The sequence below is a fragment of the Pan troglodytes genome, chromosome 2 (assembly GCF_028858775.2).
Source record: "Pan troglodytes isolate AG18354 chromosome 2, NHGRI_mPanTro3-v2.0_pri, whole genome shotgun sequence".
Taxonomy (NCBI): domain Eukaryota; kingdom Metazoa; phylum Chordata; class Mammalia; order Primates; family Hominidae; genus Pan; species Pan troglodytes.
The window spans coordinates 193,063,302-193,081,866 of record NC_086015.1 but is presented as its reverse complement, the minus strand read 5'-3'; the positions used below and the strand labels follow the sequence as shown (position 1 = coordinate 193,081,866).

Below are 18,565 nucleotides of genomic sequence, written 5' to 3'. Positions count from 1 at the left end.
CTGATGGGATTATGGAATCCTTAGTGTATGTCTGAGTGGACAGATGGCTGAGTGGACAGTTGGCTGAGTGGATCTGAGGCGCCTTACCAGAACTTAAAAAGGAAGAAAGCCTGAACTGACCTAGAATCTTTTTATTTTTTACCACATTGGTGCAAAAAAAATGAAATAGAAATTAAGTCAATATTTAATAAAAATAAAGAAAGGTAAATTTCTTGCACATTTAAGTTTGTGGAGTGAGGTTCATACGTTACAAAAGGAAAAAAAAGAGTAGGTGTGCTGGGGGTGGAAAGCAGGGTGAACTCAGCATGAATGAACCATGATGAGTTTGAATTATCTACGGGAAAGTCAAGCGCTACATGCAGAGTTTCTAGAATACAAAGATTTGTAAGACATAATCACCATCTTTTAGAAGTTTACAGATGGCCTATAAGGATGTATTCTTTAAAAGATCAGTAATAATCCCAGAGATGACGTGCTAACTCTAACAACTGCAGAAGTAGTTCACATAAGAGAATGATCATTGAGGTTTTGTAGTGAGGAAAGGCCCCACATAGAGATGAGACTTGAACTTGGCCTTGAGAGAACTATAACACTTAAGCAAATAAAATAAATCAGCAGTTATGTGGTAACAAAATTATGCATGGTATGTTTGAGGGACAGTGAAGCCTGGTTGTGTCAGGGCAGGTGGTTCTCTTAGGTTAGAACATAGGTAAGGCACGTTGGAGTGCTCTACCTGGTTCAGGGAAGAGGAAGTATGGAATACTCAGCTACAGAGTTGAGCTTTAATTTGAAATCAAAAGGCAGCCATCAGAGGTGTGTAAATGGAGGGAGTTTCTGTGAAACAGGATATTTCAAAAAAATAAATTCCCAACAGTATGTAATTTTGCTTCTAGCAAATCAGGCACAGTTATATAAGATCATCCTAAAACAGTTATTCCAATGAGAGAGACTATTCCACTAAAAGGCAGAAAAATTAAAGTTACAGACTAAAGGTAAAGAATACCCGGATGGTGCATTTGTAACCTTATGTTTATATTAGAGATGGCTTATGTGGACTTGATTTGCAACTATTAGAGAAAATTACTCTTATTCTCTGAATGACAATACTGACACATGAATGTACCAGTAACCTATGTTTACTATTAGTTTAGTTTGCTCACTGAGCTTGAGGATTCTGTGAGCTCCAGGTCTGTTCCTCGAAAGTGGTTTGCACAGATGCTCCCGTGCCCTGTGGCAGCATATAGTCAAAAGTGTACTCTTTACAAACATAACCAGGTTTGTTCCTCTCTACTCAGAATCCTCCAATAATTTTCTATCAGTCAGGTTAAATGAAATTTCCACTGTTTACCTTGGGTTACTTGACTGTATGTGATCTAGTCTGTTCTCTGCCACTGTCCCTGATTTTGTCTCCTAATACTCTTGGCCTGCCTCACAAAACTGCAGTCATACAGGGCTTCTTCCTATTTCTTTAACATTACAAATATATTCCCTCCCAGGGTCTTTGCTTTCATTATTATCTTTTCCTGGAACTCTACTCCTAAGATATCTTATCCTTTCCACTTATTCAGGTGTCTGCTCTTTTACCCAGAGAGGAATTCCTGCACTTCATATCTAATCATTGATATCCTGAATTTCATATCTAATCATAGCCTCCATCTTTCACTCTACCACTCATTTTGTGTTTTGTTTTTTGCCTTGCTTCAGTTTTCCTTATTGTGCTAATCAGTAACTGACATTGCATTACTTATTTGTGTGCTTATTGTTTATGTCACTTACTAGAATATAAACTCTGTGAGGTCAGGGTCTTTAACTAAACCCTCTGTAATTCCTGTCCTTGAAGAGGCTCTGACACATAGAAGGTACTTGATAAATATTTGTTGTATAAATGAATAAATAAAGAACATTATTATTATTATTATCATTGTTAATAACAAGTATTTACTGAGACTTCATCATGTGCCATGACTGGGTTATTAAAGGTTGTACTTGCTTATTTCATTCCTTTCTCACAGGCACTGACCTACCTGCTGAATCATGGACAGGTGAAGCAACTTCAGCAAAGTCACTCAGCTAAAATACGGATGAGTCAAAATTTAAACCTGGAACTGTTGAACTCCAGTGATCTTGCAATGCCATATAGTATATGTAAAATCACCATGCTGTATCATAGAGTATATATGAAAGCATTAGTGCGATGTCTGTAAATTAGTAAATGAAGGTAACTCTCTTAAATATAGATCCCCTTGTTAATATTAATTTAAAAAATTGGGAAATGTAGCTGATAGGATGCTATTGGATTAAGGTTTAGATATTCTAAGAACACGTTTTTCTAGATATATTTTTTTTTCTTAAATATGTTCCCTGGGCTTTGGTATGTTTCATTTCCAACAGCCAGCAATTGTGATGGTTCTTTTTCGATGACTGCCCCTGGGATTTTTGGAACACACAGAAAACTGAGAGTTCCTAAGAGTTTATATGTCCCTGGGAGAGCCGTTTACCAATGATCGGTAGGTACAGGATTATGACATCCCAAGTTTCCCAGCCTCAGGTTGAGACTATTTTGGGAAACTTGACATTTCATAGTTCAGTGTCAAGTTCAGGCTGAAGCTATTGTCTCCCACCTTGCTTGACACTGTATTCTTGCTTGTGTGGCTTCTTCCTCTCTCCTGTCCTGTTTCTGTCACTATTTTTTCATGGAGAACTTTGTTATTAAATCACTTGTACATTATGAATTTTTTTCTGGGTCCGATGGTAAGCAATCTAACCTTAATTAGTAAATCATCCAGTTCATGTTATTGCCAATGAGAGTACTATGGCCACACCTTAATTTCCTCTTCATGGGCATCCATGCCTTTCTTTCCATTCATGGTCTTTCCAGACTTGCAAATGTAAGATTCATACTCACTGGAGCCAAGTGTTAGGGGAGACTTACTGTAAAGAAATAGCATTTGCAGGAAAATCACCTTGGGTGTGTATAGATCCTGGTTCTTTGCATTATGAAGCTCAAGCATAGATTTGCCCTAACTCACTTCCTCCCCACATTCCTGGCTGATAGACAAAGGCAGAGAGGAAGGAGGAGCTGAGTCACTGAAGCGTAATTCACTTTTCTGTTTCTTAGCCCCTAGAGCTTGGTTTAATTGAAGGTGGTTTCAGTAGGATTAACTTTGCTCCAAAAAGTGTGCTTTTGGCTGTATTGGAGCAGCATGACTATTTAATGTCTTTGAAGAACGTAGGTATTTGCTAACTTTGATGGGACTACCTCTCTAAGTGGGCCCACAGAAGTCATCTTCCCCTGTATCTTCTCTGTATCTTTGTGTTGAAAATCTAGAAACAGCAGTGTATGGGTGCAGTGGCACAAGCTAATGGCATCAGATGACCAAGGTAGGCACTCTTTCTAGAGACCCCAGTGGAATTCCCAAACACTAAGAGGTTTAGAGAAAAACAAACTGGCCTCTGTATTTTATAGGACCTGAACAGTGAAGGCAGGTTGCACTCTTCACCTAATATTCCAGGTAACAAATTTCACTCTCAGGATCCTCCTAGTGTGCTCTTGCTTGGCTGAAGCTAAACTGGAGCATGCTTTGTGCAAGAAAATTAAAGAAACATGTAGGAGTGTTATTACCATGGCATGCCAGGAAGAGTATTGCACAGGGTGTGAAGAAGAGACATGAGAAGTCACTGGAGGTCAATCACTGACTTTGCGACCTTAGGAAAATAACTCAAATTATCTGAGTAACGGCATCCCCATCTGTAGAGAAAAGCAGTCACTATGAGTTCGCTGTGGTCAGCATTCTGCAACTTCATTCTTCTCTCGTAGTATCCAGTGTTTCTGTGGACAATGAACGGTCCCTGTATCAGCTAGCCACAAAACAGAAAACTAGGAAACTCACAATTTGCTGTTCACCCCAAGGCATTGGAGCCTTCCTGCTTCTCCCACATGTCTTTGTGTAAAACCTGCAAGTTACTCCAGGGGTAATTGAGCAATTGTCTAAATATTATGAGGGGTGGCTAGCCACACTAGCGAGTTTTAGATGTTTAGCTGAGTTGTAGAGTACCAAGAAAACAGAGTTTTTCTAAAATTCTGTAAAGCTTTCTGAGGCAAAAATCCCCAAAGTAGGTACAGTGGCCTGTCTTTCCTGACTTTTGGTCATATGTAAAGCTGTGAGTCCCCATTCATGTTCCTAGCTTAGCGAAGAGGTCTGTTGACTTAACCTTCACATTGCCATGTCGTTATGGCTTTGCCTGTGATATTCATTCTACAAGATAGTCCAAATGCTTCTTCTCCTCTGATATTTCTCCAGATTTCTCTGATCAAAAACATCTTTTCTTCCCCTGGGATTCTCCCGAGTAGTTCATACTGCAGTCTCACTTGGAAAGACTTTGTACATGTTTGTTTATGCATCCTTACCTTCTCCCAAACTCTAAACCATGCTCACAGGAAGGGCAAGGGCTATAAGTCTCACATCTGTCTTGCTCCAAAGAATAATTCATGGAGACTGGTACCACTAAAAATTATGGACTTCCAAGCTCAGTAGTATTGGCATATGTTTTAGTCAATCATTTTAGAAGGTACAGCACGATGCAAAGGGGAGAGGAAAACTTTGAAGTAAAAAAAAAAAAAAAAAGCATTTCAATCCTGCTGCTTCTACTTAATCTCCGCGTGGCCTTAGGTAATTTGTTTCAAATATTTGAATTTCTGTTTTTTCATCTGTGTGACAGTCAATTTTAGATGTCGACTTGAATGGGCCCAGATAGCTAGAAAAACATTTCTGATTGTGTCTGTGAGGATGTTTCTGGAAGAGATTAGCATTGGAATCAGTAGACTGAGTAAAGAAGATCATCTTCACCAATGTGGGTGGCATCCCTTGAGGGCCTGAAGAGAGCCAAAGGTGGAGGAGGGACAAATTTGCCCCCTATTTGAGCGGCAACCTCCATCTTCTTGACTTTCAGACATCGGTATTCCCAGTTCCCTGCAAGGATGCACACAATCCACCAACACCCTCCTCCTCTCGCTTTGTTCTTGAGTCTTTGGACACAGACTGAATTACACTGCCTGCTTTCAAGGTCCTCCAGCCTGCAAACAGCAGATCATGTGACTCCTCATCCTCCATCATCACACAAGCCAATTCTCATTATATATATATACCCTATTGGTTCTGTTTCTTTGGAGAAGCCTAATACAATCTATAACATGGCAATTCCATCACTTAGCTTGACTGTATGAAGGCAGAGAAACTGGATGAAAAAAAAAAAAACCTTAACGTGGCAACTGTTATGTTTAAGATTATTATTCTGGCTGGGCACGGTGGCTCACGACAGTAATCCCAGCACTTTGGGAGGCTGAGGCGGGCGGATCGTGAGGTCAGAAGATCGAGACCATCCTGGCTAACACAGTGAAACCCCGTCTCTACTAAATATACAAAAAATTAGCCAGGCATGGTAGTGGGCGCCTGTAGTCCCAGCTACTTGGGAGGCTGAGGCAGGAGAATGGCGTGAACCTGGGAGGCGGAGGTTGCAGTGAGCCAAGACCATGCCACTGCACTCCAGCCTGGGTGACAGAGCGAGACTCCATCTCAAAAAAAAAAAATATATATATATATATATATATGTATGTATATTATTATTCCAATTCTATGAAATTCACTTATCTGTACTATAGAAAGCAAAATGATAATGGATTGGAGGAAATACTCTAAACTTATGGTGCAGATTAATTCTGGCCCCAGGTAATGCAGGGAAGTAACAGAGAAAGATGTGTATACCTATAGGTGGGCGATAAAAGGGATATTTACTTTGTTAAGTTTGACTTATATGAAAAGCACAGAGATACATAGATTTGTGGTAAATATGAAAAAATGTTAATCATAACTTATGGGCAGTAGGTATATGGACATGTATCAATTATTTTTTAAACTTTTCTATATTTTTAAAAGTATAAATTCTATGTATACTAGAAAATTTCCATTTCACATCATAGAGCTTAGGGTGTGGTTTGTTGACCACAAAATCCTCTTTCTTCAGTAGAAAGCATGTCACTAGTAAATCAAGGGACAATCAAGGTGAAGCTAGAGTAGGTTTTAATAGAGCTTTAGACTCTCAAATGAAAGTAGTAAAACCTTTTGAGATCTCTAATATCCCAAGGGGTTATTTCCTAGCTAAGAATTAGGAGTTACCCCATCTGCAAAGCTCTGTCCCTTCTAGACAGGAGCTGAACCACAGCTGATGCCAGATCTAGTGTGACTGAAAGAAAACCTTAAAAAAAAAAAAATATATATATATATATGTGAAAATAAATTTTGAATATACCTATCTAGTACCTTTTTACCTTTCTACTTCCTTCCACTGAAAGCTATTCAGAAAAAGCAAAACATACTACCTGTTTTTCCTGTTTGCAAAGTATTTATTAACATTTAAAATAATAATCCATCGAAACTTCATTAAACACCCATTATGTCTTAAGCACTTTATTTAGGGGTTGGACTAGAAACTGTGCAGGATCAACTTTCAAGAGATATATGACCACAAAACAGAAAAACATGAAGCAGATTGTGATGACATCCATAGAGGCATGTGTTATATTCAAACTACTTAACAACCCACAGAGAATGGGCACAGACCACTCAAAATGTACACATTTACCAATCAGAACAGGTAGCTTGCCTTAAAAGATACATTTTTAGGGGGTTTGAATAAAGAATGAGCATTCTTGTATCAAGGAGAACCTGGGATTTTCAAAAGGCATTTTTGAAAGACAGGTGGTATAATTGGCCATAGCTGAGGGTTGTATATAGATATATATTATATAGTGGTGTGTGTGTGTGTGTGCAGATATAGATATAGATATAGATATATTTTTTCCTTTTCTCTTCCTATTTCCTATCCCCTGGAGGATAGGGGAGGGATTGCTTATGTTCTGCCCCCACAACAATTAAAATGCTTTTTAACATTCAGAAATAGAAAAAAGAGAAAAAAAGACGATCAAACTGAGAAGCCAAGTTCGTTCATATCTATCATGAAAACAGAAACACATCTAAGTCCTACAAAGTCTTTCCAGTGGTAGATAATTAAGGAAGCTTTGTTGTGGAAGTAATGTTTGAGGTAATTTTTGAAAGACAAGAAGAGGTAGACTGAGATGGGTGAGAGTAGGGTCGAAGCATTCTGTTGAAGAGAACAGCATAGAAAATGCACAGATACCTGAAAATTCAAGAACTGATTTGTTGAATTCTACAAATAGTTATTGAGTGAAGGCTACAGTAGGCTTCATCAATTAACAACGCAAGGAAACCTGCCTTGTGAAGATTACCTTCTAGCTGGGAATGTTGAGTAAATAGAATTGGTTGGAGCATCAGATAATATTAGACTTAAAGGGCAAATTAGTGACAAAGTTAGATAGGCTTTATCCTGCTGACAATGGCCAGTGATAGAAGGGTTATGTTTTCAATAAGGGGCTTGAGGGGCCTAGGTTAGTTGGATGCAATCTATGGCTGACAGATTTTGGAACGCATACTCTGTCTCCAACCAGGGAAAGTCCACAGAATTCTTTTCTTTGAGGCGTGTGTGTGCAGCCTAAGAGAGTGACCCGCTGAGAACTTATTTTCTGATTGGAGACAGTACCATGGAAAAAAAGAGCCAAACTAGAATAGGAAGACTTGCTGATTCTGCCACTGACTATAATAGCTTTGTGAACTTAGACATGCCTGTAACTTCTCAGAGGCTCAGCTTCCTCCGCCCTTTGTACTGACAATGTTTGCTCTGTCTTTTCCACAGTGTTGAGGAAATAAACAAGATAATTTATATGAAATGTTTTAGGAAACAGTGAATCAGTATATATTAAGAATATAAAGATTTTATATTTATTTATACAATCCATCTAGATCATCAGACCTATTGACAGATACTCTTTAGCTATGTTTTACTTGATTGTATTTTTTTAAATATATAAACTAGAAAATTGCCACTTCTTTTCCCCTACGTTGACGTCATCTCTTCTGTTTCCTGAGAGATTAGAAGAGGGTGTCCCAGCTGAAAGTCATGCTATGAAGGAAGATTGTCATGGAAAATACCTATAGCTGTTGCACAAATCTTTGCTTTTATCCCAGCAATTCCTATTAGCACCTTTCACAGCTTTTACCTAAATGTTATTAATTCTTAAGGCCTCTTAATTTTAGCTAAGTAATATCAGTATGTAATGAAAATCCCATTTTCTTCCTTAAATGGTGGCCTACCTCATGGTGAAATGTACATTTCTAGAACACTGAAGCTAGTAGAGGACTTTGAGATCTTTTACTCCAGCCTCTTTCCTCTTAGAGATGGGAAAACCAAGACCCATTGTGTGAATTCCAGAGTTCTTCAGGCCAGGGGTGTTTGTGGTAAAAACCAGCATAGGGATGAAAAACAGTAAAGCAAACAGAGTGAGAGAAGGAGTCACTCCTAAGCAGCACTCAAAAGTATTCATTGACAAGTTCCATTGAGAAATAGCAACAGCAATAACAAGGGCATCACTGTGGTATGGAAGAGAGACTTCTTCTAAGTAGAGGTGGAGTTAGGTTGTACTACAAATGAGAAAGGGAAGTCTGGATCACCTGGTTCTTCTTTGCCTTGCTGTGAGAATCTGTATAGTTCCTTTTCCTGCCTGGGCCTCAGTTTTCCACTCCAGAAAATGAAGAGTTTAAACTAGATGGCTCTTAAGTTCCTTCTAGGTCTAAACTTCTGTGATTCATAGAGCTGTGTATTTTTCAACTTTGAATTTCCCACAGTGCCTTGCACATATGAGAGTCTGTCAAAGGCAGCTGAGTAACCCCTGGGACCGGAAGCACAAGGAGATCCCTCACCAAAGCCCATGTGTAGCCTCCACACAGACCTTTGCTGAGCTCCACCTGCTCCATCAGATTCTTTCATTTTCCCAATGTTTACCACCTCTAGTCTCCTCACTGAATGCACCCAACCCATTCAACATGAGGAGGAAAGACTGGTATTACACAAGAATATCATGGAAATAATTGGAGTGGAGTTCATTTAAAAAAAAAAATTAGTCTTTCAGCCAAGAGACAGGGAAGCACTTTTCCTCAGGGAAGGAAAGAATGCATTACAATCATGGGAGAGAGGCACCCGTTCACTTCTCCTGATACTCTACCAAGGGAGGTCAAAGTGTTACAGAGGCTGTGATGATGAGCAAAGACCGTGGTATTGTACCCCAGGACAAGAAATAATGAGGCTAAGGAGATGAAAGATGGAGGAGAGAGCCAGCCAAACTATGTTCTTATGAATAGGATATTATACCAGGGAAGAAGAAGGGCTGTATCTGAGAAGACAGAACTCTATTGATTGCCAAATGCTAACTGAACACTGGCCAGCCACTGGACAGTATTACGCCTTCTGCTGAGCCTTTGGTGAGACTAGGCTTAGCCATGGCTTCCTGTCTTACATGTGACTCTTGAAAGACTCGTGGGCCTTAAAGTGGGGATTGGTAAGAATAAGTGGCAGGTAACCACCTCCAAGGCATGGTTAGAAACTCCTGGCAAAATGCATATAACCGTGGTATCTCATGCACCATCAAGGAAATTACCACCTAGCTAGGAACATCAGGTTTGAGTAGAGAAAGTAAAAAAGAAAATGTGAATGTCTTCAGCAGAAAGGGAAAAGAAAGACAGGCATGGAAATGGAATATTCCAAAGACAACTTTCATATCATTTTGCTGAGAGTTTGTGCTGCTTATAAGCCAATTACTTAGGGTGACAGTGGGACCCCGAGAAAGCAAAAGATAAGGAAAAGGGATATTGAGATGTTCCTATCCCCAAGCAGTAAAAACAAAAATTGTATATATGCATATATATATTTATATATATATTATATATATATATTTTATATATATATTTTATAAATATATATATATATTTTATATATAAATATATATATATTTACTTCTCAGTGTCCTGAAAGCCATGTTGAACACCAGGTGTTGTTAGGCAAATATTTCCTAGGGCTTCTTCTGCGTGGGCAAGGTTCACAAAAGTGTTCTATTTCTTAGAATATTATTTCACGACTGCCATTGGATATTTATGGATGTCAGCATTTGTTCTGAGATACCAAATGTGCTGGTACCTGGATGCCACGTAATTCCAGAATTCTTTAGAACGAACTTTCTAAACATTTCCAAAATGCATTTGGCAAGAGGCCCCATGAAATGACACAGCAGAATTTTCTCTATTCATTTCACAATCCAGAATCTGACAATGGGTTGATCTTTTTGTTCTCTCTGTCTCCTTTCATTCTCTTTTAAAATTCCACCATTTCTGTACTTTAGGGATTGCGAGTGCTTTCAAGTGCTTTCTCTAACATTTAATCATTAGTGAGACAAAATCGTATTAGGAAGGTATTGATAAGTTGGAGAAATATTGAAGACCGCTGATGCAAACTTAGCTAAAATACAGAAGAGCAGGCTGGACGCAGTAGCTCATACCTGTAATCCCAGCATTTTGGGAGGCAGAGGCAGGAGGATTGCTTGAGGCCAGGAGTTCCAGACTAGCCTAGGCCACATAGTGAGACACCATCTCTATGAAAACTAAAACAAATTAGCAGTTTTGGTGGCACACATCTGTAGTCTCAGCTACTAAAGAGGCAGAGGCAGGAGGATTGCTTGAGGCCAGGAGTTCCAGACTAGCCTAGGCCACATAGCGAGACCCCATCTCTATGAAAACTAAAATAAATTAGCGGTTTTGGTGGCACACATCTGTAGTCTCGGCTACTAAAGAGGCTGAGGCAGGAGGATTGCTTGAGCCCAGGTGTTCGAGGCTGCAGTGAGCTATGATTGTGCCACTGCACTGCAGAGTAATCAACTTACTTATAGAAGGTAGTCCTAGAATTTCGGAATATTGAACCATATTCAAAGTCACCATAATTTCTTTCACAGAAAAATAATAGCGTTTCTAATTATAGAGCAAATGTCAGATGAGTTAAAGCACTCACAGGATTCGTTATTTTCTGCCTGGTGTTTCTGATGTCAAACTCTCTCTGCGAAAAATTTTTGTTCCTTGTCCTGTGTCAGACTTTTACTTGAATTGCAAAACGTTGGTCCTCCAGTGTGCTAGGCCTAGAATTCTAATCAGAATCACAAAAGGGAAGTTCACCTGCCAGTACTTGCCACCCATCTGGCACATAGACAGAGTCAGGATTAATGTAAGGAGTTACAAATCTCATAAATTTCAAGGACACACCCAACATGACTCTAAAACCACAAAGTTAAATTAGTGAACTACTCTTATCTGAGAAAAATATATATGGTTAGTGCTCTATGAAAAACCTTTCTAAAGAAGGAACAAGATTCCCGACACTTTTAGGTCTGCATTTAACGAAGATTAGAGCTTTGAGACTGCTGAATTTTTTCTGAAAACTCTAACCCCATTTCTATATTGGAAGAGTTGTTTCATGCCATCCTTCAGCTTTCTTCCAAAAGATATTACTGAAATACAAGTTAGGGGTTCAGACCTCTCATTTGGCAGATGTTGAAACTGAAATGCAGAAGATTAAGCATCTGGCCCAAGTCACCAGACTCCTCTCAGTCAAGTGTTCCTTTCACTCTGGATCTTCATATTTCCGTGAAATCTACACATCTGCATAACTTTTTTTGGAATGAGTCTGAAGCACCAGGGGAAAAGGCATAGTGTAAATCAAATTCGGAAGAATGATAATGGACACCAAAGTTTTTATGGGTACAAAGAGGAAGCTAGGAAATCCATACTCAAGGCTGAAAGTGTCCTATGTTCCAGTTTACCTAGTAAGACAACTGTAGTATATGAAAGAGAAAGAATGGCAAAACGGGTAATAACCACTGCCTTCTGCCAGTCTGTGGATGCCCTGACTCAAGACTAAAGTTATCTTTCCTGGATCTAGGAAGGTTCCAATGTCTACCCACCTATGTGCAGGCCTTTATTCCATACTTTTATTTTGCTACTAGGAATACAAAATAAATCAGTGTACTAAGGAAAGTCCTTGGGTTACCTTCTTAGATAATTCAGAAACTGCACCCAAAAGCACAAATATGTTCTTGGAATCTCAGAGATTCTATGCAGATTTTAGATAATTCAAGAGTATTTAATGAACATTAGGTTTTTGGCATTCTATAACAATATTAGATAAATTATTCTAATAATTCTCAGTGCAGTAGTCATTATCCACATCTTCTGGGTCTAATTAATGCTTTATATTTTTATTTTAGTAATTTTATAAATAACAGAATATATGAAGAATAATTTTATAAGAAATTTTAATATAAACATAGTAAATCTAAAATTTTGTTAATGATTTCAGTGGCACATGTACATGAAATAGAAAATATCTTCTGAATGCAATTAACTGCTCATGAACTATCATGAAATTTGGGACATAGCTACCTTGTAAGTATTGATTTCAAATGCACCTCTGATAAGTTCTAACATCATTACTTCTGATTGCTTTTCTTGTATTTACATCATCAACATAAAACACTTGAACTATTTTTTTTGAATCCTTGATGGCTCATGCCTTTGTTGAAGAGAGGATGACTATGTTCTTCACTCCAAAACTGCAAAATACTTTTTAAACACCGATTAGAATGATTAATCCAATGAGTTAAGTTTCTACCTCATTTTCTTCCGATTACCTTTGATGCACACCAGCCTTTATTTGTCCACTTGTGAAGTATATTGGTAAATTTTGGTGCACAAGAATCATTAGAACTAAAATAATACTATCGCATGTCCTTTTAGAAAATCGGATGGTCAGATTATTGTTGTAACCTTAAATGGTAAAATTCTTCCTATTGAAGAACTATCTAGATTAAAGTAAGCATACACCCCTTTTATCTTTAAAACTTTATTCCTTGGCCATTGAGCCTTGTGCTTGAGAAAATTCATCTAGGATATCATTACATGAAAACTCAGTTTAAAATTTAACTTACACAAGCCATTTCACCATCACCAGAGTCTAGAGTGCCATTGTGTTTTGTATTCATATTCTGATGTAACAATTTTGAAATGCTTTTCTCTTTCAGTTTTAATATCTTTACCATTATAGGGAGAAAATGAAAAATCCTAACTACAAAGATATTGTCTCCTATTCTATACTTTGTTGAAAACTGATGCAATACTAATGAGCAACCCAGTAAAAAACCAAAAAACCTGGATAATTACACAATAGTAAATAGTAAATTCATGTCATCATCCTAACAGGCTTCTTATTACATCATCTTTCTAGCTAATTGCCCAATAGAACTACAATGAAATCCATTTACATAATTTTAAATTTTGTAGTAAGCATATAAAGGAATGGGTAAAATTAATTCCAGTATATTTAACCCAAAATATTTATTTTCAACATCTAATTTAAACAATTATCAAGGAGTTATTCTATATTTTTGAGTCCCTGAAGTCTAATGTGTATTTTGCATATACAGCACATCTCAGTTTTGACTAGCTCCATCCGTGTGCTCAATAATTACATGTAGCTAGTGACTACCATATTGGACAGCACGGTTTTGGGCAATCCCACCATTCTTCTTGGTTTTTATTCTTTTTTTACTCATTAGAATTGATGGATAAAAATAAAGCAATTTCTAGAACGGCTAAAATAAAGTCTCAAGACATGAAAAAGAAAATCGCCGAGTTTCCATAGTGCATTTTGTATTTGTAAAAGGGTTTAACAGACCCAATAATTCTAAGCAAATGCATTTTTTTAAAAGTAGGTTTTTCTTTTACTCCAGAAGACAGCTAAGAGTAAATAAAAGTCATGAACTACCAATCCATACAAATAGAACTACTGAAAAAATAAAAATTAAAATTGAAAGAGCCAAAATGACAGATTATTAATCATTTTTATAGCTCTTTTATATTCCTCATGCTAGCATAATTGAATTAACTGTTTCATTTCTGGCACTCTATCACCTAGACTGCAAGGACTAAGAATTGAATATTTTGGCTGCACCTGCTTGCCTATATGAACATATCTTTATAATGTGATTATATCTATAAATAGAAAAACAAATTGATATCTCTACTATATATTTTTGTTATTCTGAAAAGTTTATTTTATAAGTCTAAGGCATTATATTGTATTCATGCCATCCAATGTTATCCCATAAAGTAATATACATTCTTATTTAATAAAAATAATTCACCCATTTTGATAGAGATAGTATTGGCTGAATCAATGTACATAATTGAAGGGTGATATTTAACAATGAATTTAAAAGGGAACATGGCCCAGTCAGGGCCCATCATCTGCAGTGTGCTCCCACATACCACCAGCTTATTTGCTTTCCACTCCCACAGTACTGATGAGGTCACTGCTGAGTATCATTGGAAGGTCACTAAGTTAGACATTACGAATATTTGAAGTCTAGTCCCTGTTCTAAAGCAAACTCTTTCTGACCTGAATCAAATAAGGTATTAAAACTTTGAATGTCTCATTCACCAAATGAAAATGCCATTCTGGTCTTTCCTATTTTGTAGGTTGGCTAAAATGAGAAAAGAATGATTATTTGTTCTCAGATGAGAAACGTCAACATCTGAACCTCTCCAATGTTTCTCTCGGTATCTCTTCTTCCTCGATAATATAAACAAGGCCAAAGGATGGAAGAATGGACAAATAGGCAAACAGACACAGATAGACACACACACAATTTCTTAATTAGTTTTTATTTATTTTTTTAATTTTATTGCATGTCCTGGCAAACAAAAAGAGACTGTAGATTGGCTTCTGGCTCCCCAAAAGCCCATAACAGAAAGTACCAGAAGACAAGCAACTGAAGCTTAAAAAATGTATCACATGTATAATACCTTTTGAAAACATTAATAAAGCATATAAAACTTTTAACATTTGCTTAATTTTGTACAATTATAAAAATAATAGAAAAAAATATCCCTTTAACATTCAATATCCCACATACTGTATTTTAGGGGACTACCAAGAAAAAAAAAGGTAAAAGGATTTAATGAAAACTCTGCTTTCCATTTCTGTTTATAAACGTCTCCAAACAAAAACTTTTCAACTCTTCAGCTAACTGCATTGAGCTGAGGCCACAAGAACTCCATTAAGCCCACTTTCTAGTGGTTTCTGTGCTTATTATCCTTTTACCCCTTACCCTGGCTACTCATACACTCAGGGAGAGTAGGCTGCCATGAGGAGGTAAGCCAGTAAGGGTGCCTCGCTTTGGCTAGTGCCAAATCCATGAGACACAGTACAGGAATTTCCAAGGCCCTAGTGTTACCTGAATAGTACTGAAATAGCTCGGAAGTCCTAGGTTTATTCAAACCCTCAGCAAAGTAAGGGAAGCAGTTTGTCTTCTTACTAGGACCAAGGAACAGCTTTCATTCTTCCCCTTAATGGGTTTGCAAAGCTGCATGCTTGTTGCAGAAGTTTACAGTGCTTATTACCATTTAAGTACAACAAAACTTTGAAATCAAGGACTCATTCTCTTTAACATACAAAATTTTAAAAAAATAATAAAAAAAACTTTCCCTTCCCTCCCTTCTTAAAATTGTAGCATTATTTCTTATTTGATGTGGTATTCTTACTAAATGGTATTTTCATGAAAATATAAAAATGATAAAAAAAGGTTTCAAGTGTGCTTCTGGAAATCCCACTATCCCAAGAAGAAAAAAAAATAATCAAAATACAAAGTATGCAATTTCACACAAAATATATACACACTTTTCAGAGGCAACCCACACATTACCTTTTAGAGCCACGCTGGCCCTTTTGCACTTTAAAATTAAAATGGAAGCTTATGTGCAATGACAGCCCTTGACCAGAATGCATGGGAAGATTTCAGAGCTCATTTGCATGCATGCAAAAAAATGTGTTATATTTCTGAAAGATCTATCTGGAATATTGTCATTAACATGTTTTCCCAAAGATTCAAGGGAACTCTTCGTCTAAGTGGTTTAAGCAACAGCAGCCATGAAAGACTTATCTCTTGCTCTGTGGGGACCTTTCATGTCTATGGGTAGTCCCTAAGGGAGATGGACGGGAAACTGGGTTCTCACAGTTACTTTCCAACAAACTGAAACTCTTAGCGGTTAAAAAAGAAAATGATACAGTGATGCAATTTATGCCACAGGAAAACCAATCTCATAATTTTATATTTTTCAAATCACCACTCCTATTGTAAACCTTAGAGAGAGAAAGGTAAACAAGCCTCTACATGCAGAATTTTATAGAATAGGAGGGTCTTTAAAAGAAACATTTACCAAACAATACTATCTATGCTTCAAAAGATTTTTACAAAGTTGAATTTATGGTTCATTGAGATATCTTACTGTTTAGTACAGACTCAACATTTCTGAATGATTCCTATTTACCCTGAATATTAATAGACAGTAAAACTTCACTGTTAGAACTAGATAGATGGCGTTCATCCCAATCAAATCAATCAGAATTCTTACAACAGTAGCAAATGTGTATTTGAGTTAGTCAATCCAGTAGTGAAATTTAGTTTTAATACCTCTGTAATGGCAGCAAATGTTTTCCCAATCAATATTGTAAGATAAGGTATCTGGTATGAAATTTAAGGGGGTTACTGATATGCTCAAATACATGACGTCGGGTGTTTTTGAACTGGCTGCTATGGGCCTTTTAAGAATTTTCCTCATTCCCAACCAAAAACTAAAGAGGACGTTCGGACATGAACTTTTTCTTATAACTGGATTAAATCACCCCAACGTGAACCATCATCACTAGAAGAAATGTCAGTAATATAAAATATACCAACACTGAGAAAAGAATACATATCTACAGTCTTACCTACATAATAAGCAATGGAAATGGATCTACTCAAAGGTTTGATGTGGCATGTATTTAGAATCCAAAGAACTGAAAGAATCTGTACATCATTGTCACTCACATGTAGCATTAAGCTCTAGATACCTATCACCATACATGATACCCCTTAAGGGAAGGAGTATAGACAAGCCATCCAAAACAAGTAAATTAAAAAATGGTCAATAAGTGCAACTCAATTTTCTTTCATTTAAATTACATTTTAAACAATACTCAATGCCCCCCACCCAAAAATCTATACTGTATATTTATACATTTATATATATAGTCTTAGACTATAAGGGTGAACATGCTTTATAAAAGTCAATGAGAAATCTCTGCAGCTTAAGGAGACACCCAACTCTTTTTTGCTCACTTCTACCTAGCCATGGCAGCTACAGTTCTGCAAGCTATAGTTTTGAAGGCTTAAAGCCAGAATCAGAATTAGATGCCAGGTCAGATGTTAGGTAAGAGGTAGCCTCTTACTTCTCCTTCCCCTAAGAAATCAGACAAGAGGAAGGGGAGGAGCTAGGGAGAAGGCTTTGAAGATTAAGCAGGAGTGCTTTTAGGGGGCTGGCAGTTAGGAGAGGGATAGGAAGAGCTCACATGGTGAGGCTCACTCCCCCTCCTCTTTGATGCGCTGTTGCTTATTGCGGCGAGCATCCATGTCAAAGTTGAAGTCATTCCACTCATCTCGGGGTGGGAAAGAGATGGTCTGGCGGAGGGTGAATCGCACAGCATCAATAACACGCTCACCCCGGGTCTCACTGGAGCCCACACTGACTGTAGAGGCACTGCTTGGGGTCCGCAGGAGATGAGAAGGGGAGGAGAATTCGTGGAGCTGCCGGTGGTCCAGGATGCCCTTCCAGATCGCATGTCGAAATTGCTCAGGGATTTTCAGACTTGCCAGATCCTGTGCAACAGGGGAAGGTGTCATGGAGAACAAAAACAAGGAGAAAAACTGACATTTAGTCCACAGCATCCTATCATTCCCTGATGCTCTGGTTTAACTGATCTGAATCTATTGATCCACAAAGTAGAAAATAAAATTAGTTCTCTGAGTCTTCAACTCTATGTAACTAAGCACAAAGGCACAGCCTTGAGGTGTCATTCCTGCCTGTGTAGAACACTTCACTTAGTCTCTACTGGCCTCAGTTTCTTCATTGGTAAAATTGGGATAATAGCTAGATGAGAGGGCAAAAATCCCAAATAGAAACATGAGGTACCTACTTATGCTTGAATTTACCTGGCTAGTCACTAGAAGAAAGGTATTAATGGAATGTCACAACCACTTGGTTGAGGAGATGAGAAGAAAAGATTGAGTACTTTCTATGTGCCAGGCACTGAATTATTTTATATTCATGATATCATTTAATCCTCAGATTAGTGGTAAACATTATTAGACCTGTTTTATAGATAGAACAACTGAAGGCCAGAGAGGTTGACAAGTTTAGAGTCACATAACTAAGTGAAAAAATTCGGGACTTAGGGCATCCTCAGAACCTGAAACGGCACTTTTATCTAAAAGGTCTCTTGGTGTTTGAATAAAGCAAGGTATCAAAATGCAGATCAACTGTGTCTGTGTTCTGTGAATGGGTGCAGAAGGCATTGCAAATAGGGTCAACCTTAACTGACTGTGGTGATATCGCTTACATTTATCTGCGTTAGCTCTTCTTTAGATTGTTTCAGTGATAACTCATATTTTCACAGGGCAGAATGGTAGGTAAACAGCACATTGTGCTTGGAGTGAGAAAACTGTGGCAGAGGTTTTGAT

The 18,565-nt window shown here is 37.7% G+C and overlaps 1 protein-coding gene across 14 annotated transcripts in view; it reads right to left on the bottom strand.

The window, feature by feature from the left end:
* Positions 1-14,653: 14,653 nt before the first annotated feature.
* Positions 14,654-18,565, bottom strand: part of TP63 (tumor protein p63) — a 300,778-nt gene continuing 296,866 nt past the window's right edge. For all 14 annotated transcript variants that reach the window (XM_054681330.2, XM_009447014.5, XM_054681331.2 and 11 more), the window contains one exon: positions 14,654-17,704. In XM_054681330.2, the coding sequence (XP_054537305.1) occupies positions 17,408-17,704 (297 nt within the window). In that variant the 3' untranslated portion in view covers positions 14,654-17,407. The remainder of the gene's footprint in view (positions 17,705-18,565) is intronic.